Source organism: Neodiprion pinetum, chromosome 7 (genome assembly GCF_021155775.2).
Source record: "Neodiprion pinetum isolate iyNeoPine1 chromosome 7, iyNeoPine1.2, whole genome shotgun sequence".
Classification (NCBI taxonomy): domain Eukaryota; kingdom Metazoa; phylum Arthropoda; class Insecta; order Hymenoptera; family Diprionidae; genus Neodiprion; species Neodiprion pinetum.
Genome location: NC_060238.1, coordinates 23,822,235 through 23,848,218, shown reverse-complemented (window position 1 = coordinate 23,848,218; position 25,984 = coordinate 23,822,235). Strand labels below are relative to the sequence as shown.

The 25,984-nt window shown below is 38.5% G+C and overlaps 1 protein-coding gene across 1 annotated transcript in view; it reads left to right on the top strand.

Moving 5' to 3' along the window:
• The first annotated feature begins 2,799 nt into the window (after nucleotides 1-2,799).
• The window catches only part of LOC124223161 (lachesin), a 28,586-nt gene continuing 5,401 nt past the window's right edge, over nucleotides 2,800-25,984 (top strand). Inside the window, exons 1-7 of the mRNA XM_046634906.2 lie at nucleotides 2,800-2,957; nucleotides 8,263-8,357; nucleotides 13,905-14,011; nucleotides 15,983-16,168; nucleotides 21,830-21,913; nucleotides 24,077-24,200; nucleotides 25,842-25,979. Of these exons, the coding sequence (XP_046490862.1) occupies nucleotides 8,288-8,357; nucleotides 13,905-14,011; nucleotides 15,983-16,168; nucleotides 21,830-21,913; nucleotides 24,077-24,200; nucleotides 25,842-25,979 (709 nt within the window). The 5' untranslated portion in view covers nucleotides 2,800-2,957; nucleotides 8,263-8,287. The remainder of the gene's footprint in view (nucleotides 2,958-8,262; nucleotides 8,358-13,904; nucleotides 14,012-15,982; nucleotides 16,169-21,829; nucleotides 21,914-24,076; nucleotides 24,201-25,841; nucleotides 25,980-25,984) is intronic.

Below are 25,984 nucleotides of genomic sequence, written 5' to 3'. Positions count from 1 at the left end.
GATTACTTCGAATCGAAAAAGATGAAAAAAAAAAAAAAAAAACAATTACCATTCAAAGAAAAGCACGACATGAAATTCGGTGTCAGCTGTGGGATGCGAAAATTAATTTTAATCGTAACTGTGACAAATCAAGAAATTCTTTGACCTAGTCAAAAACAAACCATATTCTTAGACTTGAAGAGTAGAATTCAGTTCGATTCGATTCGATTCAATTCAATTCAATTCAATTCAATATAGGTTTAATCACGAATTCACCCCAAGTTCTCTGGAATAACTGCATAAAGCGTTTCGAATCGCAATGCAGTCCGGAAGTATCGAGAGCACAACGGTTCAGCGTCTGGATAGTTTTATCTGTAGGTATACGAAGGCCTAAGAAAGCGACGCGTGGAGCCTGCGGAGAAACAATGCGAACCAGTTTAAAGACGTTACCATTTTCGTTTCGATTTCCGTTACCGTACGGCATGACCAGGGCCGGCAAGCAGAGCTTCGCTCCCTATTGCCACGAGCTTTTCTGCAGTATACCTTATACCGCTGGAGTGGATTTCCGCGCTCAGTTAGGATCGGAGTAACTCTCCTTCGCTTTACTCCCCATTTATTCTCTTCACTGCTATTGTCGTTTAGGGCGGGATGAGTTGACAAGATTGAAAATGAAAGTATGATACCGCATCTGCGATGGTGTATGAAACATTTTCGTATCATTTATTTTCTTTATCAAAATCACTCTGAAAATCATGCGAAAATTGTCAAGCGGTAGAACGGTCTCAACCCTTGTTTGACACACAACTGTAGAATCACATATTTGATACACTGGGGTCGTTTGTACCCCAGAGACAAAAATCGTCAGTATAAATTAATTTTTACGGGTAACGTCTCAATGATTTTTTTAAAAAATTTTTTTTTCTTTATACTAAAATTTATTCAATAATTTCACATGTCTTACACATAACACGGGAAGTTATAAAGTAAAACAGAAATTTTCTTGTTCGTTTTTGATGGTATATCTCGCTGTTGCGGTGTGTGTAAATCTTTACCCCCTATTTAAATCTGGTTGACATGATATCTCAACTTTAAAACTTTCGGGAAAAAACAATGAGATGGTTAAAAAGTTCACTTGTCGTTATCTCTTGAAGCAGAATTATGCAAATTTGATAGAAAAGAACATCTCGATTTTTATTCAACTGAAATTGTTAGTTATTTTGTTGTTTTTTTTCCATCGAATTTGTATAATTCCGGTTCAGCGGTGACAGCGACAAGTGAAATTTTTAATAATGTTTTTATTTTTTTTAGGATAACTCAAAACTTTAAATCGACATTTACCATCAAAAACGAACAAAAAAATTTACCGCATTACTTTATAACCTTCTCTGCTTTGTGTAAGAATTTGAGATTACTAAATAAATTTTACTATGATAAAAGGAAAAAAATTATTAAAAATACGTCATTGAGATGTGAGACTATCTCTTTAAATATTTTCACTTGTAATTATTTTTCGTAATTTCTTGAAAAGTTAGTTTTCGAAACTATACGGGGTTATATAGCAAAATATGAACATGCCAAAAGGCGCCGCAGACCCGATTTTCTTACATTTAGGTACTTTAAATTAACGAAGAAACTTCATGGAGTGGTTTGTATCCCAGGGTGTGAAAACAAGGTTAAAACCATCCGAATAGACCCTAGTCTCAAAGTCAATCGAGTCGAAAGTTGAACTAAGAAAAATTTACTGTGTTTTATAAGTGACAGTAACCGTCTAAGTTGAATAAGATTTTTTTCTCACCGTTACGATCAACTAGTTTCAATTTTGTACTGACAATAAGAGCTATACTTTTTCGTTATCCTAACAGGCCTCATGGACTGTACAGCAACTGCAGTTCTAGTAGCGATGGCCACTAATATAAAAATAATCGACGCATCGATTAATAGAGTTCGAAAAAAACAATCGAACATGACTCGGGTAAATCGGTAAAATTTAATCGATTATTAGATTAGTTCGTATTTTTTTAAAACGGTGCTTTTAAAACAAAAATTTCGTAAATTTTAGCACGTAGCCTTAATGACGGAAATGGTTTTTTATAATTTACAGTTTCGCTCAAAATATATTTGAATTTCAGTTAAAAATATTCATTCATCTTTCATTAATTATATCAAACAGATACTTAGTAATAAGCTAATGATAATAACCGATACTTCGATCACATGAATTGATATCGTATCGCGCCGTTCATGCGAATAAAAAACAAAAACCTATTGTAAAAAAAAAAATAATTCAATGATACTCGATTAATCGGGGAAAAAAACAATCGACTTTTCTCGGTGTGTCTGGGCGAATCTGACATAGTAAGAGGTCCGATATTAAAGTTTTCAGTATATTTGATCGGAGAACCTGCACCCCGGATCTCCATCAAACTTCCGGCCGGTGCATTTTCTTGCCATCGGCAAGAGCAGCAACGGCTGTCGGTGCACTTCCGGGGGAAGTTATCAACTCCACACGAGTCCAAGATCGCCCCTCCAGCCCTCGACTCGTCGTTTTTCTTTTTTTTTTTTTTTGTTCATCCCCCAAGAAACCGGGAAAGAAATCCCGCGGGTGCGATCGGGTAAAATCTGTCTTGCAGGAGGGGCTGCGGTTGAAATTAGCCGACACGTATTTTCCCCGAAAACGCGGAGTGCCGCGATTAAATCAGGTCGGTGCAGGGTGCGCTGGAGATTCGGAGTCTGCGCCACCGCCGGGGGTGTAAAGCGAGAGAGGAGGAAGCACGAAGCACCCTCCGCGATGCTGAGGCTCCGACAGTCGAACGGCAAACCTCAATGAAAACGCACCGCTCAAACTCGGAGGGTGTCATTAGAGTCACGTGCGCACCCTAAACCGGCAACTTTACACAGTTTCCAAACCCCCGAACGAGACGCAGGTTTAACAACCCCAGACCGCTGAAATGATTATCGAGATCGTAATCCCTCGACATGTAAGTTCCCTTCTTCGCAATCACGATCGTTGCGTTCGATTAATTTCGGGATTCGCTGTCGTCGTCGAATTTTCATCTTCCAGTGATCAGATTTCATCGCAAGTGCGTCGCGGCGTAAAGTGACGAGTGCGAACTTTCTCCCTACGTATCCGCGTACGAAAACGATCAGTGCGAAAGCTCCGATTAACGAACAGAAAAGTGAAATCGCTTCTTACTTCAAAATTTTCTCTACTCGTTTAAATCTTCTTCGTCTTCTTGCTTGCTCGTCTTAGAAAATCATTTATCGCGCATATTTCTCCCCCAATTTCACGGTATTAAAATATTCCTTAGGTTCGCAGTGCGGAGGGTGTATCTCGGACGCATAAATCAAGCTTCCGATCCTCGTTCTCGTCGTCGCCAAAACCTTGCTTTCCATCCCCTTCTCACCCAGTTGCACCCGTCGTACCGCGTCGCGTCAAATTTTCCACTTGATCCCTGTTTACCGGTTACAATAATAACAAAAATTCCAGCAACAGCGATAATAATAGTAACAGTAATACCCGGACAATTAAAAATTTGTAATCAGGGTGAAGAAAAGCGATTGGAAAATAAAGAAAAAAAAAAAAAAAGAAGATCATTCGCACAGCCAATGGCAACAGCGAACACGCATGCTAAAGCACCTCGTTTGATCCTATCCGGCTAATTAACCGTACGGAAGATACACAGAAGAACTTTGCCCCGTAGTTCATAATTACGAAAAGAATGAAAAATAATGGGTAGAATAGAGTTTTCCCGCGAGGTTGGCTACATATATTTATATATTTTTTCTATCTCTCTCGGCCTGTTCCGCAACCGGCCGAGATATAAGCCGAGAGAGAGAGAGAGAGAGAGAGAGAGAGAGAGAGAGAGAGAGAGAGAGAGAGAGAGAGAGAGAGAGAGAGAGAGAGAGAGTAAGGAAGATACTTTAGAAAAGTTTTCTCTACCACTAAACTTTTTCACCGTAGGAAACGAAACGCGGAGGCAGATGTGTGTGCATTCGAATTCCTGTACGTGTCTATATATACATACATGTACACACATGTGTATGCGTGCATATGGTAGATATAAAGGCGCGGTGAAACCAACGGAAATTTCTCGTATCGTCGTCGTTGCGAGCGATTTGCAAACTCGTTTTCTAAGAGACGAATGGATAACAGTTGCCCGGATAAAACGACGTCTGGAGTAACGGAGCGGGCGAGAGATCCCCATTCCTACTCACTCTCTCCTCGACTCGCACGTATCTGCTGCTGCACGGTGTAGATATAAGGGAGACAGACGTTCCGAAAACGATGTCGTTTCTTCAAATTCCTTTCTTCTCTCTTCTCTTTATTCACCCCAATTTTACTCTCCTCATTGGTTCGAATATTTCAGAAACCCGCTCGGTTCCCCATGTTTTTTTCCATCTTTTTTTTCTTGCTTATCGTTATTCTTGTTTCGTAATCGTCGCGACGCGTTGTCGAAAATAATTTCACCTCGCTCGTCAAATTGATCTCGCCGTGGAGAGGCAAAGCTGATTCGGAAGAGAGAGAAAAAAAAAAAAAACCGACTCTCATTTTCGCACCACAACTTTCATTCCACTCGCAGAATTTCGTTTCTGGAGAAACGGATAAAAATTTAGAGGAATGGGGGTAAAAAAATAAACAGAATTTGGAGAAAAAAAACAAAAAAAAAAAACAAAAAACGAATACTCCGTTGGTCGGTGTGATTTTTTTTTCTTCTTTTACTTTTTGGTGCGTAGAGAAAAAAAGAAAAAAAAAAAGGAAACGGTACGACTTTCACGGTATTTCCAAACAATAAACCTGCTAATTAGTTTCAGCGTAACGACGTTATTATTTGTATATAACTCAGTCTTGCAGAAGCCTTAACGTCATAATATTTACCCTCGAAGCGAGAAGTAAGCGATCCCTCGCCACCTTATCTCTCCGTTTATCCGGATAAATATCAGCACACAACATTATATATATATATATATATATATATATATATATATACATGTATGTATAATATTCTGGTGAAAATTCACTTCTGGAATTCCCTTTGAAATTTATGGAATTGAAATTCCCTGTCCTCTCTTCTGAACTAAATTAAAAAAAAAAAAAAAAAAGAACGAAAATCAGAGAGCGAGAAAAAGATCTGAAGTAAAAGAGTGAAAAAAAAAAAAACAAAATCAGTCAAATGAAAAATATTTTTCTTATATTTTATAAGTGATAATTGATTCGACCCTAAATTTTTTGTTTCATTCAAAATTCCGTACTAGGCCAGAAAAAACGAGTTTCAGCGTTTTCAGATTGGGAGTTTCTTTTGTTTTTTTTTTTATAGCAAATATAACTAAGGGTTGATCGAATTGGTGTAAAAAAAAATTAACACGACACTCATCAGTGAGCCACATTTTTAATTTTTTTCACCAACGATCGTTTTCGCGATCGATTCGCTTCTTCTCTTTCTTCCCCCCCCCTCCCCTTTCTTTCCTACCGAGGTTCTTCTTACATCCGCCGTTTTTGCATTGAAACAGTGACGAATCGAGAGGGTTGAGACGGCGTGAAGATAATCCTTTGAGAAATTACGACGTCGGATTACCGAATGTTGCGGCAGCTGTTTCCACGATTGACTCGACGAACTGCGACGAATATTTTCATTCGTTAATTAATTCCCTTTTCGATGGTAATCATACGGGATGAAAAAAAAAAAACGCTAACGGATGTCGAACGCTCGTCGAATCGACGTTTAACAACAAAAAAAAAAAACAAAAAAAGAAAGCGAATTCAGAAAACAAGTAGAAAACAAGATCGTGCAAAACGAACTACGCAGGGTGGATGGAAAATCGAGTCGCGACTGCGTGCAGGCGGTAAAAGGGGGTGTGGCAAAAGAGGGGTGAGGATCTCTCCCCCCCCCCCCCCCCCCACCTCACCGTGCGAAGTTATCCGGGATCTGACGCAGTTGCTGAAAGTTAGACGTTAGAATGCAGAATCCGAGACAGACGACCGGCTAAGACAGCCGGTAAGCTGTGGCCGTCTGCAAAGTATGCCAGAGTGGGAGAGGTGGGAGGGAGGGAGAGAGGCGAAACAACCCCTAGAGGAGATAAACCGAGGGTTGAAAATTGCGGGACGTTCTCGGTCGGTGGTTGTTCGAATTCGTCGGATCGGTCCCATCTCTTCCCCCCCCCTCCCCAATAATAAGTACGGGGTGCAAGCCGAGAATGAAGAATGAGAAAGAGAGGAAAAGGAATATGAAATGAAATGGGATCGGAGGAGGAGGAGGAGGAGGAGGAGGAGGGGGAAGGGAAAGGGGCAGCATCTGCTTTCAATCAGACAAACATATTAAATTAATTAATCAACGTCTCGCGGCGGCTCTTACACAGCCGATCTTGTGCATAATCGAGGAATAATTCCCCCTCGCCCCCGTTCCCCTCCTCACCATCATCGTCCCCGTTTCAATCCCTCGCGCTTCGCTTTTCCGCCATCGTCGCAGGGACGATTGAGATGTTTTTTATACGCTTACATTTCTCATCGAGGAATTAGACGCAACGAATTGTTGGAATGAAAAAAGAAAGAAGAAACCACTTGTCTGACTGAGAAGAGAGAAAGAAAGTTGGAGGATGGAGAAACGAGCCTGTTACGTGTGACGAAATTTTTGACGGGGTTGGAAGAAGAAAATAAAAATAAAATTCAGGAACAAGGGTTGTATAAGCCAAGTTTGAAGAAGTCGGTTAGGGGGTGGAATTCAGAAGTTGATGACACAGGGTTTAAACGAATCATAAATGAAAACAGATCTTAATTGTCGGTGGCTACAAATTGTTGGAAGTTTGTTAAAAATTTGAAAATGTTCGTTATCTTCACGGCTAATGTGGTTCTTTGGTCAGTCCAAAGTACTTGGCTGTATATGAGATTTGGACTGATTGTTAATGGGAATGAAGTGAATCCTCTCGTTGAATATCAGACCATGGCAGATTACCGGCCGAAAAGGCGAAAACGAACTTTTATAAAATTGGATTTTCAACACAGCGCTTATGGCCGTTTCAATTTTTTTTTTTTTTTAACGGAAATACTGTCGCAATTATTTCACAAAGTTCATAGATATTCATAGGAAAACGAGACAATGGTTGTTGGAATAATGATCTTTTCAACGATATCTTGCAAAGTAGACGTTGCCGACCGTTTCGAAAAGATTCTTGTACGATACAAATGTCGACTCCGGGATCCGATGATTATGTCACGGAATTTGAATATCGTGAATAGTATTTTAACATAACCTGGATAGACTTGTTACTAAAAATAACAAAATGAAGATTGAACCGTTGATTTTTTATTGAAAGATATATGAAAATAATGGTAACTGTAAACTAATATCGCTATTAATTGTATCCGATGACATATTCTCAATTGTAACGTGCAACGTTTTTACAAAAACAAATCCAAAATTCACAATTTTTCCTCAATTTTTCAAAATTTCAAACTTTCGAAAACGGACGTTTCAATATAATGAGAAAATTGTTTAAAAATTCCTGTGTACTCAGAAAAATCAACAAATTCATTTCGCATGGTTAAAAACAAGAAAACAAAAACACTCCCCAATAATATGTTAAGCAACGTTTTGTTTAAGCAATTCATTGATAACTTTTGGGCGTTACTATTATTATTAAAATTCAATTTTCTCGTCGCTTCTGTAGTCATTGATATCTTATCCAATTTTCATCTTATCACAAAGTATTCAATATCGTCGACGAGAATCACTTTTGCTTGAAAACGTAAAGCCAATTTCTTGTAAACCGTATCACCATAATTGTGCAGTACTATAAAAAATATCGATATTTGCATTGGATGATAATCAACTTTAGGGAAATACCGCAGGTTCCTTGTTAATGTATTTTTTTCCCCCCTTACGCTCCATTCCTTCATTTCTGTTACGGTTTTTTCACGAAGCATTTACAAGAACCGTATTCACCCTGAAACATAGTAATATAAATTTTCGTATATTAATCACTGTCAATTTTGTGGCTTTGCCTCTTGGCCTCGCCCGTACAGCGAGAATCTTTTCATCTCCGTTCATCGTCTCTTTCTCTATTTTCTCTCTTATTATTTATCTTTCGTCAGTCGACCCCCTGGCTCAAGCTCGGATCAGGAACTGGAAACAATCGACCCGTGATATGCGATTTTCAAGAATATCAACAACACCCGCGGCGTTTTCACGTGTCCGAAAATTTAAACAATTTTTTTCACGCAACAAATCCTCCCCGATATCTTCGTAAACGCAAACTTTTGAAAACATCGGTATCCTATGTATTTTTCAGCTCGATCGATGACTGGATCGGCAAAATGGTGGACCGGAAGAAGGGACTGATCGCGATGCTGATAACACTGCTTATATACCCGAAGGATAATTTCGGTAAGTGCGGTCTTTCGATTATTTACAATCTTGGAAGACGCGTCGGTTAACTTCCGTTCGAAGAAAAAAGAAGAAAAAATAAAAAAAAAAGAAACGCCATACTGGCGTAAGGAACAAGAATAATGCTGTGATACCAAGAACCGTATACCTAATTTCCTGAAATACAAGTAAAACCGGAAATTGGCGAAACTGCAAAGACTCGAAATTCCTTTATTATTCGCCTTTCTGCAACGGCACGCGGATTCAACGATATTTATTATTATATACATATATACGTGTTTACATATATTCTCTGGAAGAGACTCGGTGCGCCCTCGACGTCCTCCCATTTCAGCCTCATTTTTCCTCCCCCTCCTCCTCCTGCTCCTTCGCTTCAATTCCTTTCCTGCCACCGCGCGTCCAACTGACGTTTGACAAATGATCATTGTGCTTGAAAATATTTCTATAAACTCGGTTCTGCATGTATATATTATACGTATACATACATACATACATACACATATATATGTATATATACACGTACCTCGATACGTAACGCTAAAACGTTGCGATTCGCCGATGCCGTCGCGTCGCGTTGCGGCTGCCGATCAATGCTCTTCGGAAAAGTTTTTTCTTAATCTTATTTTCATTTTCGCTTTTACTGTTTTCCAATTCTTTTCGTTACTTTATTTTATTTATTTTTTTTCTTTCGTCCGTTTCTCGGTTCATTCTTGAATTTTTTTTTTTTTTTCTTCGTACACATAACAGATATAGTTTTATTTTATTTTTTTTCACTCTTATTCTTATTCTTCTTCTCTTACCGTACGACAGCTCGTCCCGTTTATATGTACGAAAAAAAGTTTCCAACTTTGACGAAACCTCGATCTGACAATCAGCGGAAGTTATTTTTTTTTTTTCTTTTCGTCACCTATCGAATCTCATTTGTTACACTCACCCATACATACGTTCGTATCGTTCGTTGAAAGCCGAATGAGAAAACGAATGAAAGAAATTTATCGACGGATCGGTATCGGCCGATTTTTACAGATGAGGACGAATTGCTGTCGGAGAAATTTACGTTTCTTTTTTTTTTTTCTCCAAAACTAATCACTTTTTTGCTTTGCGGCAACAGTGAAATTCAATAAACACGGATTGCAAACATTTTTCAGGAATCTTGTGGATTTTGAATTTATTCAGGAATACGATAATCAGCGATTTGTCGGTGAAAATATGACAATTTTAGAACAACAACGTCTGTTTTTTTCCTTCTTTAATTTATGCATGAATTCATCTCCGCATCAAACTTCAACACCAATCGGATAATAAGTCAGAATTAAGATATAAAAAAATATCTACCGTAATTCACATTCGACGAATGGAAGTGATGATTGTTATTTGTTTTTTTTTTTCAAAACGTCATTGTCAAAATTGATGGTTCTATTTTTTTTACACGATGAAATTAATAAGGGTATCGTTTTTTTTTTCTGTTTTTGTTCTATTTTTGTTTTCATACGGTTTGATCAGTTCTACAGAGCAAATGTTCTACGGAATATCTTCTATGAAAACATTTTTCCTGCAGAAAAATATTCCGTGCAACAATTTCCCTGTAAATTAATTCGTGCCAGATTATTATTTATTTTTTTTTTCCATACAAATCTCGAATTCCATTACGGATGAAAATTATTTCTGTCGAAGCGAGTGTTGAAAAAAAAAAAAAATATTCCGCGTAACATTTGTCGTGTATTACAACTGATCGGTAGAATCGATCCTCCTCCGTTTTTTCTACACTCATCTAAAGAGCGACGCGATGTACGGAACGAAATAACAATTTTTCAAATATTTGCTATTGATCGATAAGACAAAAAAACAAAAAAAAAGAAAGCGAAAATTGAACACGGACTGAGGCGTCGATCAGTGTCGGTACGCAAAGGTAAACATCGAACAATTTCAGGTATCGAAATTAAACACCGTACGGAATATTTGTCCGCGTATAACCGTCGCGTATACACATTGAACACATAAACCGACACGAATATACAGAGAAACGATATTCGTTTTAGAGCATCGGGGAATGTTGCTGCCGGTGCAACGGCGTTATAAGCACGTAGGCAATTATTATGGCACGCGTGCGATCGCACGAGTTGCACTCCGGGGTAAAACGGGTTCGCACAGCGGGTCTCAATTACACTTACCGAGGGGGGGGGGGGGGGGGGGGGGGGGGGGGGGATGTAAAAGGGGTTCGTGTATGCACGTAGCGATTGAAAATTGGCCTAGAATTACGAGAGGAAAAGAGAGAATATATAGTATATATATATATATATATATATAGAGAGAGAGAGAGAGAGAGAGAGAACGAGAAACCCATCTGTTATATTTTTGATCTCGTTCCCACGCGGTCTCCGATTAAATTTAGTATTTACTCGAGTCCCGGTTGATGTAGCGGGCACAAAGCGAGTGAAAGCTCAAGTGGAAAAGGAGGAAAAGAAGGTGTAAAAAAATAAAAAAAAAAAAAAAAAGGAACGGTGGGGGAGGGGGGAGAACCGCCCTCCGCTTGATTTTTTCATGGCGTTTGTATATATATATATATATATATATATATATGTATGTATATATAAACGGACGTTTCAAGTTACATCCCCATTCAACGGGGGATGAATTTCTTCCCCGAATAACGGGTCACTCGCCTTGTGATATTATCATTGTCGCAGATTCCACTTTCACGCGGGATTTAACCGAGCGATATGCCGCCCAGATTCGCGGTTTAAACGGCAAATTAGAACACCTCTTTCAAACTACGATGCTCGAAATTTGACGAATTTTCAGTCGCGAGATACGAGGGTTGATCCAATTTTTCGAAAACACTGATACGACGCTAGTCAAGTTTTCGCGAAACTATTTTCCCGGACTCGCGAAAGGCACGAGGTAGACGGTTTTTTTTTTTCATTTATTTATTTATTTATTTATTTATTTATTTATTTATTTTTTTTTTTGACCAAAATGAAACGACGTTTTTTGCAAGCACGAACTGGCGTAATGTTTATTCTAGACAAATGAAAACTTGTACGAAATTTGTATTGAAAATAGAGTTGAATAGATTGAAGCGGATGAAAAATTTGGGGGGAAAATTTTACTGAAACGGTAAGCAAAGAATCTTAAAAGCTTCGTTAGATGATATTAAAAATTTCTACAGCTTTCAAACGTACCTCGTGCAATTCAATTTTCATTAAAAACTACTCAAATTTTCTTCCAAAAATTGTACACAATTAACTGCTTCGTATAATTGTCAAACACAAACGTATAAGTTTCTGCTTGTTGCTTTAAAAACTTGTATTATTTTTTGGGTGGATAGAAAAAAAAAAAAAAGCAAGAATGATAAAAATAAACAAATAGATCTCTCGAGCTTTCGGCTCCTGTCCGACAAGTCTGAATTCTCAGTTGGTTTGCTTCCGGTCCCACGGTGATTATCGCTTAAGCGTGTTTCCCGTGAGACTGTCTGAAAGTCTGAACGTTTCTGTTGCTTCTGTTCATCCGGTAGCTTCTTTCCTTGACGACGAGCGTCCCGCTCGAAACGCTTCGCCGAATTGAAACATCTCTCTCGTTTTCTGTTTTTTTTCTCTTTTACTTTCTTCTTTTTTGTGTTTTTTTTTTTTTTTCCCTCCTTCCTGTTCCCAGCAACAGCTAATCCGCTAACAATATCGTGCCCGGCTTATTTCACGCGTGTCTTACAGCCCATCGTACAAAGTTCCTCGCAAGCTCAAAATATCCCGAATTTCGTCCTTTAAGCCGGATCAATTTTTTTTTTTTTCTCCCCAAGAGACGCAACTTTTCGTGTTCCTCCCTCTCTTTCCCTTCGTAATCTCTACTCGATTGCCAGATCAGTCAATTATACACGTAATATTTTCACAGATCAGCATTGTGACTGACGAACGATCAGCGCGCGACATTTTTTAGAATCGTCGTTCAATCATTATAGTTATAATATTCGTAAGTAGGGCACGTTTCCAATTATTTGTAAAGTTATAATTAATTATTACACCTGAAAATAAGTAAAAAAATAGCGGTTAAGAAAATTCTTCTACTTGTCACATTTTTTCAAGTTATGATTATTATTATTTCGTTAAATATTCGGTGATCCCCTGTTTTCAACGTCGTTACTGATACTTGAGAATTCTTTACACGTTTAGGGCAGTTTGTATGAGACATCTGGAATTATTTAGTACATAAATTATTAGACAGAAATGTGACCGGCATATCATCTGCGTAAAGTGCCGTATAAATTTAACGATTTTTTTAAAGTCATAATTTTTTAACAAATGTTCGGTAACTTGGCTTGAAATTTTTCTAGTTCAATGGCATGTATTTCTACTTTATTTTAGATAAAAATGAGTAAATTGTAAAATATTCGGGTTCGTGCAGGGAATACTTTAAGATCTTATTGGACGGATATTCCCAACCAAAAGTGAGTCTCGGTGAGAATATTGAACACTTTGCGATGAGATGAAAATTTGACGAAAATTGATCACTGCGAAGATGATAAGATACTTCGTTTTTTATTAATAATAATGCCAAAAAGTTGTTAATAAATTGCTTAAACAAGAATTTGCGTAACGAATCTCTAGTCAAATTTTTCAACGTCACATAAAATAAATTCACGGACATTTCTGACGACCCATGAATTTTTTTGGAATTTATGGCAATTAAAAAGAAAAAACCCGTTTTTGAGAATTTTGAAAAATAGATCAAAATTTCTGAATTTTTGTACAGTTTTCCGTAAATGGTTACACATCACACCGAAGAAGTCTTCTGACATGGAACGACTATTTTCATAAATAGAGCGTAAGAAAATTTTGGAAAACATAATGATTCAAAATCATGGAAAATTCCAAAACAAATCATATGTATTCAAAAGAATCAATGAATTCATTTCATATGAAACAAAAAAAAAAAAAAAACTTCACCAAAGATTTGTTGAACAAATTTTTGTTCAAACAATTTATTAGCAACTTTTTGTCACGATCAATATTCAAAAGAATCATCTCATCAACTTTTGTTCTTCAGCTTCTTATCTCATCGCGAAGTGTTCAATATTCTCACCGACTCTCACATCTGATTGTGAATATATCCGTCCAATAAGTCCTTAAATCGATTGAAATAACAATTGTTTTCAATAAATTGGAACGAATGTTGCAGTTTTTTCGCTGTAGATTTCTCTCTTCACTTACGCGTCGCGAAGCCCCGATAAAAGAAAGGCTGTTCGTTTCACGTCTGACAAAATTTTCACGCATCCACGGACCGAGACACATGTGCCAATAATCGTCTGGCATCAAGAACTCGTGCGCAATGTTTTCACTGATACTGCACACCGCGAAGTAGTCACAGCCAGCGTATGGTCAGACGGTCAGTCGGGACTCGGCCACGTGCTCTGCTTGAGCACTCGTTCACGCGTCAATTCGCCGGAGAATAACAGCTACCGAAAGAGAAGAAAAGCGAGAAATCGCGGCGGCGATTTATACTTGGCTGTGGAGAAAGGTTGAAGCTCGAAATCTTATTCCTTGTTTTCACCCACAGGAGGCGCATTTCAACCCGAATTCTTGAAGCCGATCACAAATGTCACCGTTCCGATCGGCAGGGATGCCACCTTTACGTGTCACGTTGGTTATCTGGGTGGATATAGGGTAAGTAGCTCGACTTTTCAATAGGGTTAAAACTATTCTTCTTCTTCTTCTTTTTTCTTTTCTTTTTTTATGGGGTTTGAAACGCGCTTTCTTGTAGTTTAATAATTTGAGAAAATCGGTTCGTCGATTGGAACGATCGCTTCTAAGCGGGACTTGCATTTTTTTTTTTTTTTTTTTTAGCGAAGCTTAACTTCTAGTGTTTACTAGAATCTACATTTTTATGGGGATTGAAACGCGCTTGTTTGTAGATTAATAATTGGAGAAAATCGGTTCGCCGATTAAAACGACCGCTTTTAAGCGGGGCTTACTTTTTTTTTAAACGAATTTTAACTTCGTATAGTTTATACTCGAATCTACATTTTTTTGGGGGGGGGGGGGGGGGGGGGGGCTGTCTAATTCAACAAACACAGTTTGGAATTTTTAATATTCTTGCTTATTCCTTAGATCTTCCAGGACCGAATTCCTCGCTAAACGTGTGATTGTTTCTATATATATTTTTATTTCTTTTTTTAAATTCAACGATGTTGAGATATCTCGATGCACCTGGAATGAAAAAAAAAAGATTCCCTGCCTTTCGAAAAACTTGAATAATGACAAAAATGTTACAAGCTTTGAAAATTTCTTCACACAACAAGATTATTAGATTACAGTATTTTTGCCATTTAACAACTAACGTGGTCTGATTTTTTTTGTTTTTTTGTTTTTCGCACTATCGCTAACTGACACTCAAAAATATACGTCCACTCTGATCGGCTGTAGAAAAAAAGAAATAAAATCGGCATAAATTTGAGGCTCTCGTTAAAGAAACGGTACCAGATAGTCCGCGTTCGCTTTCCATCGACAGCCACGGTTGACTAGTCATGCCGAACAAAGTTATCATCGAATATTGTCGGTTAAAACGGACATAGTGGTGACAGGAAGTGGAAAACAATTGACAATGCTCGGTCGGCTGCGGCGCCTATCTCGGTAGTGGGATTGAGTCTCTCCCTGCCTCTCCCTTTCTCTCTCTCTCTCTCTCTCTCTCTCTCTCTCTCTCTCTCTCACTCTCTCGGCACGTTCTTCCGGCGTTGGGCGTTGGGGCGGAATCGGGATCGGGGATGCAGAGTAAGGAGAATACTGCAGCTATCGGTCGGATATTCCCTGCGCCATTGCACCGCGATTCGCATACAACGTATAGTATATTTCTCATGGCAAAATTTGAACAGTTTCAACACAGCAACAGTAGATAAAATTTTTCAAGCCTAATTAAGTGGTTCAATTACGGTGCATTGGAATGGCTAACAAATTTTTTAGAATCAAACTGCCTGCTGTTCGATTCAACAGTTTTCGTTTTCACCAACAACAAATAAACATCGTGTGATAGTAAAGCACAATTTGTGCTGCGTGAATGAAAAAAAAAAAAAAAAAAAACATAGTTGGTTTGCCTAACACAAAGGAGTAAAAATAACGATACGAGTTGTCGGTAAAGTAGCGCGTTTAAAGTCCTCGCAAGTCAGAGCTGGAACAAAGCCCGTGTTGCCAAGTTGTGTGGATTTGTGGAAGCAGTTGTTTCGTTGTTTATAACTTATGCTTAAAAGTTGAGTGATCCGGAGTCACGTTAAAGTGATTATAAAACTTGCCTACGGTGATATTATCGCTCGGTAAGTCTGCATTACCGATATTAGTTCCCCTTGGTGGTAGGCAACCGAACGTACCGCGTCGCTCGCTCGAAAACATTCCGTATATTTACGTCGATGAAAAGAATATTGTAAAAAGAAAATGGGAAAAAAAAACATCATTCGGAACTAACGAAGAATAATCATCCAGAGTTTACGAAAGCGGAGAAAAAACCACTTTTGAAAGTATGACAAATTTCGCTAAGCTGTGTAGAGTGATAATGATAATGATAATAAGGGGAAACGTCGGCATATTTTTTCGCCGTGTTTCGAGTGGCAAAACCGATGCTCGTTGAGAATGTCTCGTGTGTTTCAGGTGGGCTGGGTGAAGGCGGACACGAAAGCGATTCAGGCCATTCACGACCACGTGATAACGCATAATCCACGCATATCCGTGTCGCACGGCGATCATTCAACGTGGAGCTTGCATATAAAGGGTGTACAAATGGAGGACGCGGGTCTCTACATGTGTCAAGTCAATACGGACCCGATGAAAAGCCAGGTAAACCGTGACTCCCGTCCCTTTCCTCGTCCCTTAACTCGCGGCACATGTAATATCATTCAATAACGCTTAATAAGGTTTAACGACGCCCAACGACGCTTAACGACGCTTTAGCGCCATTTAACAAGGCCGCGCCGGGCTTTTGATCGTTCGCCCCAGGGTTTGTGTATTTTTCTAATAACGCGGAGCGCAGCTAATCTTCTCTTTGTCCACGACCCTGTATCACCCTTCTGTACAATCTAGTTTTATTTTTTCTCTCTCTTTTATTTTCTTTACTTCGCATTTTTTTGTTACTGTGTTTTTTCCTTTCACTCCCTCCTGCTGATTTTCATCCCTCTTTATCGGGGATTCTCCCTTTTTTTTTTTTTCGACGATTCGAAAACCCCGATTGTACAGATATTTTATACATTCTGAGATTACGTGCATCGCTTCATTTATCCCTGTACACAAGTGAGGAGGGTTCGGGTGTGTTTTTTTTTTTTTTCTTTGGTTTTCTTTTTTCCTTGTCTCTTGAATAATTCAATACTCAAATCGATGTCCAACGCAGCAATTCAATGTTCTATTACACAGTAAACAACGAATGAAATCCCACACGAATAGGTAATTTTACTCAATAGATTCTACACTCGACGAACATTTGATTAGAAGAAGCGATTTATTCAGAATAGTTCAAAGGTATGTTTTGGTATGGATATTCGTTCAGATTTCGAGAATATCTCTGAGGCTGAAAATATTCTATCCGGTTTAATAAGTATCGGTGTAATGTATTTAATACAGAGGAAAAGAATATCTAGATTTTGTGTTGATTTCGACAAATCACGTCAATTCGATTAAAAATCATTCCTGAATAAAATTTCCGAGAATAACGATACGAAATCATCAGCGGCGCGATTCCGACGTACAGTTTGACAATGAATTCATCTGGTATCGTCTAAATAATTTTTTTGTAGGTTTCTTATTCTAAAAGTTTTTTTAAACCAGTCGTAAAAATTGGAGCATGGTAAAACGAGCAGTAAGTAATGTGAGGATGATAAAATCTATGGAAAGGTAATAAAAATAACAATAATAATATTAATAATAATAATGATAATGTCGATAACAGGGTGGCAACAATTTTGTTCAAATAAAATTCTCCAACTTTTCCCGTAAAAAAAATTTAGGATTCCCTCACTTTTTCCCACGAAACTTGGTTAATGCTAGGCAACTTTTATGACCAAAAGCTCCAGAAGTTGTGCACCTTGAATATATAAATTTTGATCTAAAAAATACATGGTATTGCTTTGTTTTACACGAATAATTAAAAATCGAACGATATCGTTTTCGAAAGTTGGCTCAATTGAATTTACGAAGCATAGACGGAGTTTGAAAAGGATTTGTGAAACAAAATTACGTTTTTCCCCATGGTTCATCATAATTCCCTGACTTTTCTCGACAGGCCAAATTTCCCGACTGTTCCCGGTTTTCCCGGTCTCTCGCCAACTTGAATAATAAACACAGGTCTGCAAGGAAAAAATTGTACCGGTTTTTGCATACCGTTTCTTACAGATTTTTACTCCCCGACACCGGGATAAATACTCGAAAATTTCCATCGCGTCAGGTTTTTTCTTGAACTCGTGTTTGCAGAGTTTCATTTCGAGTGAACCTCCCTTATAATTCGATATCACATATTTTATTTTCGATTCTAAGAATCCTATGCAAAAGTGATTTCTTATTTTCATTTAATATGTATCAGAGCGAGACTCAAGAATAAATAAAATCAGGGAAAGAGAAAATGAAAAGCGGAAGCATGTTCGGAGAAGAACAGATTTCGTAGTCAAAAAGAACGAACATGGAGTGTCAAATACGTTACATGAAAAAAATTGTTTGTTCAATTTGATTAGAAATATTTTCTAGTTCGTTGTAACTAAACGTTGGTTTCTTCGTCGTTGTTATACTTTTTTTTGTTTTTTTATGCAGAAACCTTCTGTCTTGCAATAACACTGTACTATACGGAAGAAAACGAAAGTAATTTTTGGATTCACTACATTCGATAGCAAAAATATCGATCAAAAACATCCCATGCTCGTGATATGAAATATTTTTTCTTTGCCGACCTGTGCGAAAGAACGAAGGAAAATAAAAATAAAGAAGAAAGGTCCGGCTATTGATTTTGCGAAGATCGGCGATTAGTTATTTAACGGTTTACGGACCCGCGGCGTCGTTGTAATCTATTAACTATCGGGGGCGTTTAAAGCTCGGCTTCTCGGGCCAAGACCGTGTCTTTCTCGCGGAGGGAATGCTGCACCAACAGCACCAACAGCAGCAGCGACTGGTCCAGCGATATCGGAAATTTAGCGAACGGCGTGGTAACGAATGAATCACCCCCTCGATATAGCCAGACAACCCCTGCTCGTAGGTTACACTCCTCGCCTAGCCGCGTAATGTCTAGGGCAACGCGTAAACTCCGTCGAGCCTTGTTTATTGGCTGCAGTGTCACGAAATCTAACTTACGTCTACCCGAATTCCTCGTTCACGGAGAGGGCGAAGGCGCAGGTTTCGACTGTCAGATGAAGGGATGAAAATTTTGTTGCAAAAAATAAACATGCCGAATGTCATGTTACTTTTTTTTTTTTTTTTTTTTACCGCAAATGTAGCACTTGGTAATATGCGCACAGTGGTTTTTACTTCTCATCAACTTTGGTAACGTACACTGATTGTGAGAGAGAAATTTTTAGTTCCGGTCCTTGACTATTTTCATTTTTTTTACCACGATCGAAAAATATAGTTCTAGGTAGAAAGTGAAAATTAGTTTTCTAGCCGTTACCGGAAACTCTGGTATCCGTTGCTATTCTTTCTCGTTACGATCGCTGTCGCTAGATTTTCTTGCAACTGTTGCGAAAACTAAATGCTCGTGCAAGAATGAATTGACGTTAAAGCCTTGTTTAACTAAAAAAGTAGAATAAACCTCACAAACTGATTTTGCGTTGCAATTGCCAAAAAAAGAATCGACGATACCTCGTTTTTCGTAATTCCGTCATATACTTTTTCCTCTGAATTAATTTTTATAAATAAGCAATTGTGTTTTTCTCATTTTATATATTTATTTTCAAAAAAGGTGTAAATATTTTGTTGTTCACAAATTTGTTGTTCCTAGTTTAACGTAAATTATAAGTTTTTGGGGTCGCTGATTACGAATCTGAAAACAGATTTGAAAAATAAAAGATGGTGGATCCGATATGACGGGCAAAAATTTCAAATTCGATCGAATACGGATGAAAAAGTCTGTCCAATTCTGTCGATCGCGGTAAAGTTGTCATGACAATTGCCGCATCAACATCCGAGAATAAAAATATAATCCTAGAGAAGAAGGTTTTTTTCTCTTCTTTGACAGTTAAAATAATGCAAAATACTAAATTTCAAAAACTGCGAGTCTTCTGAATTATATAAAAAGAAAAAATATAATAAAAACAAAAAGAAAAAACAAAATCAGACGCATAAAAAAAAAAAATTTGTAAAGAAAAAAAAATCTTTACTCTAGCCTGATTTGTAAACTGTTATAAAAAATCTAAATCTATCTGATGCGATGATAATTAACTAGTTCTCACACCCAGAACGGATAATTAATTCCTACTAAAATTGACTGCCAATGGTTAAAACGAAGGAGAATTTCTCCTGCTAGTCAACGATTTGTACCGAGTACAGATTTGATTCGACGCCTTCGCTTTCTAAGGGGCGTTTATTTCCTGTTTTCATTATCTCCGCGTCTCTGGCGCAGCAGTCGGTCTCTAACTTCCGTTCAATCGGCCTTTAATCGCCCTCATAACAGTCTCTTATTTTCCCTCCGTTAGACATAAGTTAAAGCTCAGCCTTCAGAGCTTTTCAGCCTTCGTTTTTCGCCCCTCGCGGCGTGATTACCGATTGTAGACGAGCTTTTTCCCGCACCCTTCGTTTCTCCTCCTCCTCCTCCTCCTCCTCCTCCTTCTTCTCCTCATCCTCGTCTTATCCTCAACCGTTTACCACCGCGAATATTCCCCCGATTTCCCCCCGTGAGAGAAAGCTACTCGACGATTTCCTCCCGCCGAAATCTGTAAGTCCAAAAACTCCCTTCGATTCGCCGTTTTATCTCGGAAATTCGCTTATCGTCCGCAATATCCGTTTTAAAAATCACCCCGGATGAAATCCCCCCCTCAAAAAATCCCCCATGAAAAAATTTCATCGGGCAAGATCCCCCGTTGAAAAAATTCTCCCGAATAAAATCGCCCATTAAAAAAATTTCCCGAATAAAATCCCCCATTGAAAAAAATTTTCCGAATAAAATCCCTCATTGAAAAAAAATTTCTGAACAGAATCCCACATTGAAAAAATTCCCCCTAAAAAATCTCCCTTCATCCAAAAAATCCCCCCTCAAGAAATGCCCGATTGAAAAAATTTCCCCGGGCAAAATCCCTCGTTGAAAAAATTCTTCCGAATAAAATCCACGGCTGAAAAAATTTCCTCAGACAAAATCCGACCCCTTTCTCAAAAAATTCTCCCCCTGAAAAAATCTCCCATTGAATAAATTCCTCCGGACAAAATCCCCCCTCGAAAATCCCCACTCAAAAAATCCCCCCATTGAAAAAATTCCCCCGGAAAAAATGCCCCTTGAAAAAATCCCACCTCCACAGTATTTTAACCTTTGGGCAACGGTAAATTAGATATTTATAGGGGAAAATTTTCATCGGGAGAATTTGATACCGAAGATCGTATTGGGGAGATTTTTTTGTCCGAGGAGATTTCGTCACTGTAAGATTTTTACCAACCGATGCAAAAAGTAAAATAAAAAATTCTACGCTGGTGCTACGATTAGGGCGAATCGCGTTCTCCAATTCCTCTGCAATTTTCACCCCCCCGTGTATGCAATGCGAAGGTTTTTTTCACCACTCGAGAAACACACTCGGGTCTAGTGGTTCCTCGACAGGAAGTGCACACTTCAAAGACTCGACTTGTGTCTACAGACTACGAGAGTTTGGTTGTCGGAGGGAGGGTTGAGGTCTTTTTCCTTTAAGAAATCTCGAGGGTTTCTTTCACCCCACGCTCACCCAAAGAAAGAGGAGATTTATAAACCTCGCTCTTTGACAGTACCCGGAAGATTCGTCGACGGGGTGGAGAGAATTTCTTTGAAGAAAATTATTTAAGGAGGTGCACATATATCATACGATTATTGCCAAAATCGAATTACTTTCACCCATAGTATTGAAACATAATCGCGCTTTGAGTTTTGTTTATTCAATCGTTGCATTCGTAAGTTGCAAAGATGTATTATCGTACACGTGAATAGAAAATACGAATGGTGTTTACAAAAATAAAGCTTTAACATTCTCAAAATATTTTTAATAACTCAGTGGAAACGTTCAATTTCGCCCCACCAGGCTCGTTTTATAAAAAAGATTATTTTTCACCAATTTGCGGGTCAGGTTTTTCTCCTTTTTTTTTTTTTTGTTTACATCAATAGTCAATTCAACATCGTACGTTTCCAGATTGTTATCCATATTGTTGGAGTCTTGTGATTTTTGACCAATCAACCGTTTCAAAAAATCTTACACTTGTAAACGTACACCTCATTTTATATAATCACGGTTTCAATCATCCATTTTACACACGTATCGACGTATTCTTCACTCACCTATGATCCGTTTCTCTCAGACAGGCCGTTTGAACATCGTTGTTCCGCCGGATTTCGTCCCGGAGGAAACTTCGGGTGACGTCATGGTCGGAGAGGGTGGCCAGGTAAGAAAATACGTCATCCTTCTGATTTCAATTGCATGCTGTTAAAAAAAAAAAGACCCAATAATCATTGAAACATTTTGTTTCACTAATTTTTTACTAAAATCATGAGAACGATTCATATTTCGCGTATTCTTCGATTTTTCGGTTCAATTAACATTTAGTGCTAATAATAATAGTGTTTCTCTATAGTTTTTTTTTTTTTCTTTTATTTGAATGGTATAAAAATTTTCCCGGCTCAACTCTCATCTTATAAGTTAATTTGTTCGTATAATTCCTGTAACAAGATTACAACGAAGGTTATACTCGGGTTTTCAACCCCTGTCCAAACCCTAAATTCACTCGCATGGGGCGTGGTTGAAATTCCGAATTTGCACAGTTCCGAAAACGCCAAATTCCAAATTTTTTGGTGGTGAAACGAAGAGATCAAACTTTGACGAAACATCAAAGTTTCGGACGGTCCGAAACCCGACGCTCAAAGTTCCGAAAGGACAAAATGCCGAAAGGGCGTAACTCCGACTATTCAAAGTTCCAAAAGTGCGAAAAAGAGAAAATTTTAGAATCTGAAACATCGAAATTCCGAATTATCCAAGATTTGCAGTTCCGTTTACCGCTTTGATCTATCTTTGTTTCGGATTTTCAATATTTTTGCGTTTGGAATCCTGGTCGTTTTGATTTTCGATTTTTCTCATTTTTTACACCCACTAGTTGAATAAACCAGGCTATGCGAGCATATTTTAACTTGTCGGAATTCCACTCGATCGAAACTTAATTTTTCGGAACTTTGCTCTATCGTAACTTGAATTTTCGGAACTTTGATCCGTCTTCTTTCCGACCATTAGAAACTTTGCTGTTTCTTCAAAGTTATGATTTCACCACTTCAACTTTCGCCAACCAAAAAACCCGGAATTAGGCGCATTTGAAACATTAAAAATTCGGAACTTCAATCCCCCTTCAACTTGCATATACATATATACAACACACACACATACCTAGATACGTATCTAATCTGTGCGTAGAAAAAAGCTGTCACACTTGCACCGTGAAGTAGACAAACTCGGAAGTAAACACCCGCGAAAACGATTTATGCACACACACACACATGCCCACGCAAAGTGACAGAGACGATTCGCGGAAGGAATTCAGATTAAAATAAAGAGGAAGGAAGGAAGGAAGGAAGGAAGGAAGGAAGGAAGGAAAAGGAGAAAGAGAAGAAAATTAGAAAAAGACGTAAAAGACAAAAAAAAAAAAAAAAAATAGAGACACGCGACGACGTCTCGTTCGCACACCTCTTCGAGTCCTGCGGTTTCGTTCTGCGACGGAAATACACCTGTAAACACCCACCTATATATATATATATATATATATGTATGTATATATATATGTGTGTGTGTGTAAAAGGAAGTCTAGAGGACGAGGATCGAGTGGCGAGAGGTATACCCACCCGTCGTACGTGCAATAAAAGAAAAATAAGAAGATACGCCCCGCAAGGAAGTGAAAAGGGATGGAAAAGAAGAAGGGGAGGGCCCCGCTGGCCAAAGGGAGAACTTGTGCATCAAGGAAGGTGGTAAAATTCGTACCTGCGTAGATTCGCTCTGCCCGTGCCTTCTTTATACATACACGAGCTTCAAACCCGCTACCGAACACAATTTTCACAATTTCACACACATTTCCGTATCTCGTTTTGACGACCCTCCGCATCACCTTTTTTTCCCTATTTGAGAAAAGCAAACGCGGAAAACGTCACGGTTTTCTCCTAAATTTACTCAATTCTCTCACAGTTCGTGCGGTATTTCTTTTCTTTTCTTTTTATCTTTTCTCGATTCGTTTCTACGTTCCTTTATACGTATACATATGTATGCATATACATTCTTCTGATCTTTTGATCTATAAGGGGGAGACAATGAAGGATAGAGAGAAAGATAGAGAGAGTTGAAAAGAATAAAGAAATGAAAAATCGTTGACATTTTTAATGGCGAGAAATGAAGGTGGCCGTTGTTTTTTGTTTTTTTTCTTTTTTCAGACAAAGAACTTTTTCCCACCTTTTCTTTTCGAGCATATTAGGCGTGTTTTAATTCTTATTTATTTTTATCAAATCGTTCACCGCTCTGTTACAATTGATTGACCCACGTGCGCGTGTGTGTCCGTGTGTGTTTCGAATCGAAGGTGAAGCTGACTTGCAGAGCGCGAGGAACACCGCCGCCCAGGGTAATATGGCGACGGGAGGACGGCCGGGATATAATCCTTCGGGAACCAACTCCCGGCGGTATACCGATTCAAAAGACGCGCAGTAAGTACCCGCCTGTCTACGATCCGCGTACATACCGCATTGTTCGGTGCGACGCATCCACCTACGATGTATGTAACGCGCACACAGATGGATGAATAGGTGTAAATAACACATATGTGTACGTCTGGCGTAAGCTCGCTTTCTTCCCTTTGTTGCGCCGCGTGCAAGTTTCCGACATGACATCCTTCCCGATCGTGCATCGAAAATAAGACGTTGGAACGGAGGAACTGGGAAGAGGAAAGATCCGAAGAAAGTGTGTCGTAAAGAAGAAAAAATCTGATACTTGGACGGAAGAATAAAATTATAGAATCGCGTGCGGGTTGTTTTTTGGTTGTTCGAGTGAATAACTTGAAAGTTTATCATGTATTATGAAGTCGTGGGGTTTTTTTTTTTTTTTAACCCTTTGAACATTAATGCTAAGTATAATTCTTACCACCGGATATTTTCCATCTCCATGTTTCGTATGTTCAGAGAAATTTTCGATATATTTCTTCGCAGTTTTTTTTTTTTTTTATTTTATTTTAGCTATTTCTGATATATTATAATATAATAATTTGAATTGTTGTTGTTGGAAACAAATCGATCGAAAGAAATCGTGAAAATTGAAGGAATAATTCATTTCCGTGAAAGTTACTTCTCTACATGTGTACATGTTTTACATAAATTATACAAGTTTTTTGCGATCGCTGATTACGAATCTGAAATCAGATTTTGAAAATTCATTATATCGAATCCAAACAACGATTTCGAAAATCTGTCGATAGAGGTTTTTATCGTATTCGATTAAATTGATAAATTATAAATTTTCGTCCACCATGTTTGATTTACCATCTAGAATTTACAAAAACTGATTTCAGATTCGTAATCAGTAACTCCAAAAACTTCTGACAGACTTTATCCTCCGGATTCGATGAGATCAGAAATTTTCGGCCGCCATATTGGATCCGCCGTCATGAATTTTTGAAATCCGATTTCAGATTCGTAATCAGCGACCTCAAAAACCACAAAATATTATCTCGATACAAACTTCGACTCAGCGCAATAACGTGCGACTCAAAGGGTTGAATCGAATGAAATTTATAACACGTATCGTTATACCGTCGGTAAATTTTAATTTTTAATTTACATATGTTTTCAATACAACAATTTTGCAATGTATACAAATGAAAATTTGTTCGCTTTCAACGCTCCATTTTTCACAGACGTGGATGAAATTCGTGCGGTTTTCTCGATTTACTCGTTTGTCTATTTATTTTTCTACTTGTTTGTTTATAAAGAAAAAATTCCAACAAACAGGAGACTCGGGACTCAATGTCATACCGATATATGTACACATATAATAGCGTAAACTTTGGCCGTTGTGTGGTTTCGAACTTCGATCAGGGGGGAGAGCTGCAGCTAAGCAGTTGCTAAACAGTTTCAGTTTTCATGATTGATAATTTGCAAGGTTGACTTCGCTCCCGCTGCACACGCTCGTGTTTATATCCTCCCGAGACCTGTTGGAGGTATTCCTCCTCCTCCTCCTCCTCCTCCTCCTCCTCCTCCTCCTCCTCCTCCTCCTCCTCCTCCTCCTCCTCCTCCTCCTCCTCCTTCCCTCCTCCTCATTCTCCCGCTCCTCTTACTCACACAGATTTGTTGCAGATATGCCAGTGAGTCAATACGAGGGTGAGATTCTGAAGCTTTCAAAAGTTTCGAGGGCCGAGATGGGCGCCTATCTCTGCATCGCGAGTAACGGCGTTCCTCCGACCGTCAGCAAAAGGGTCATCATAAACGTTCATTGTGAG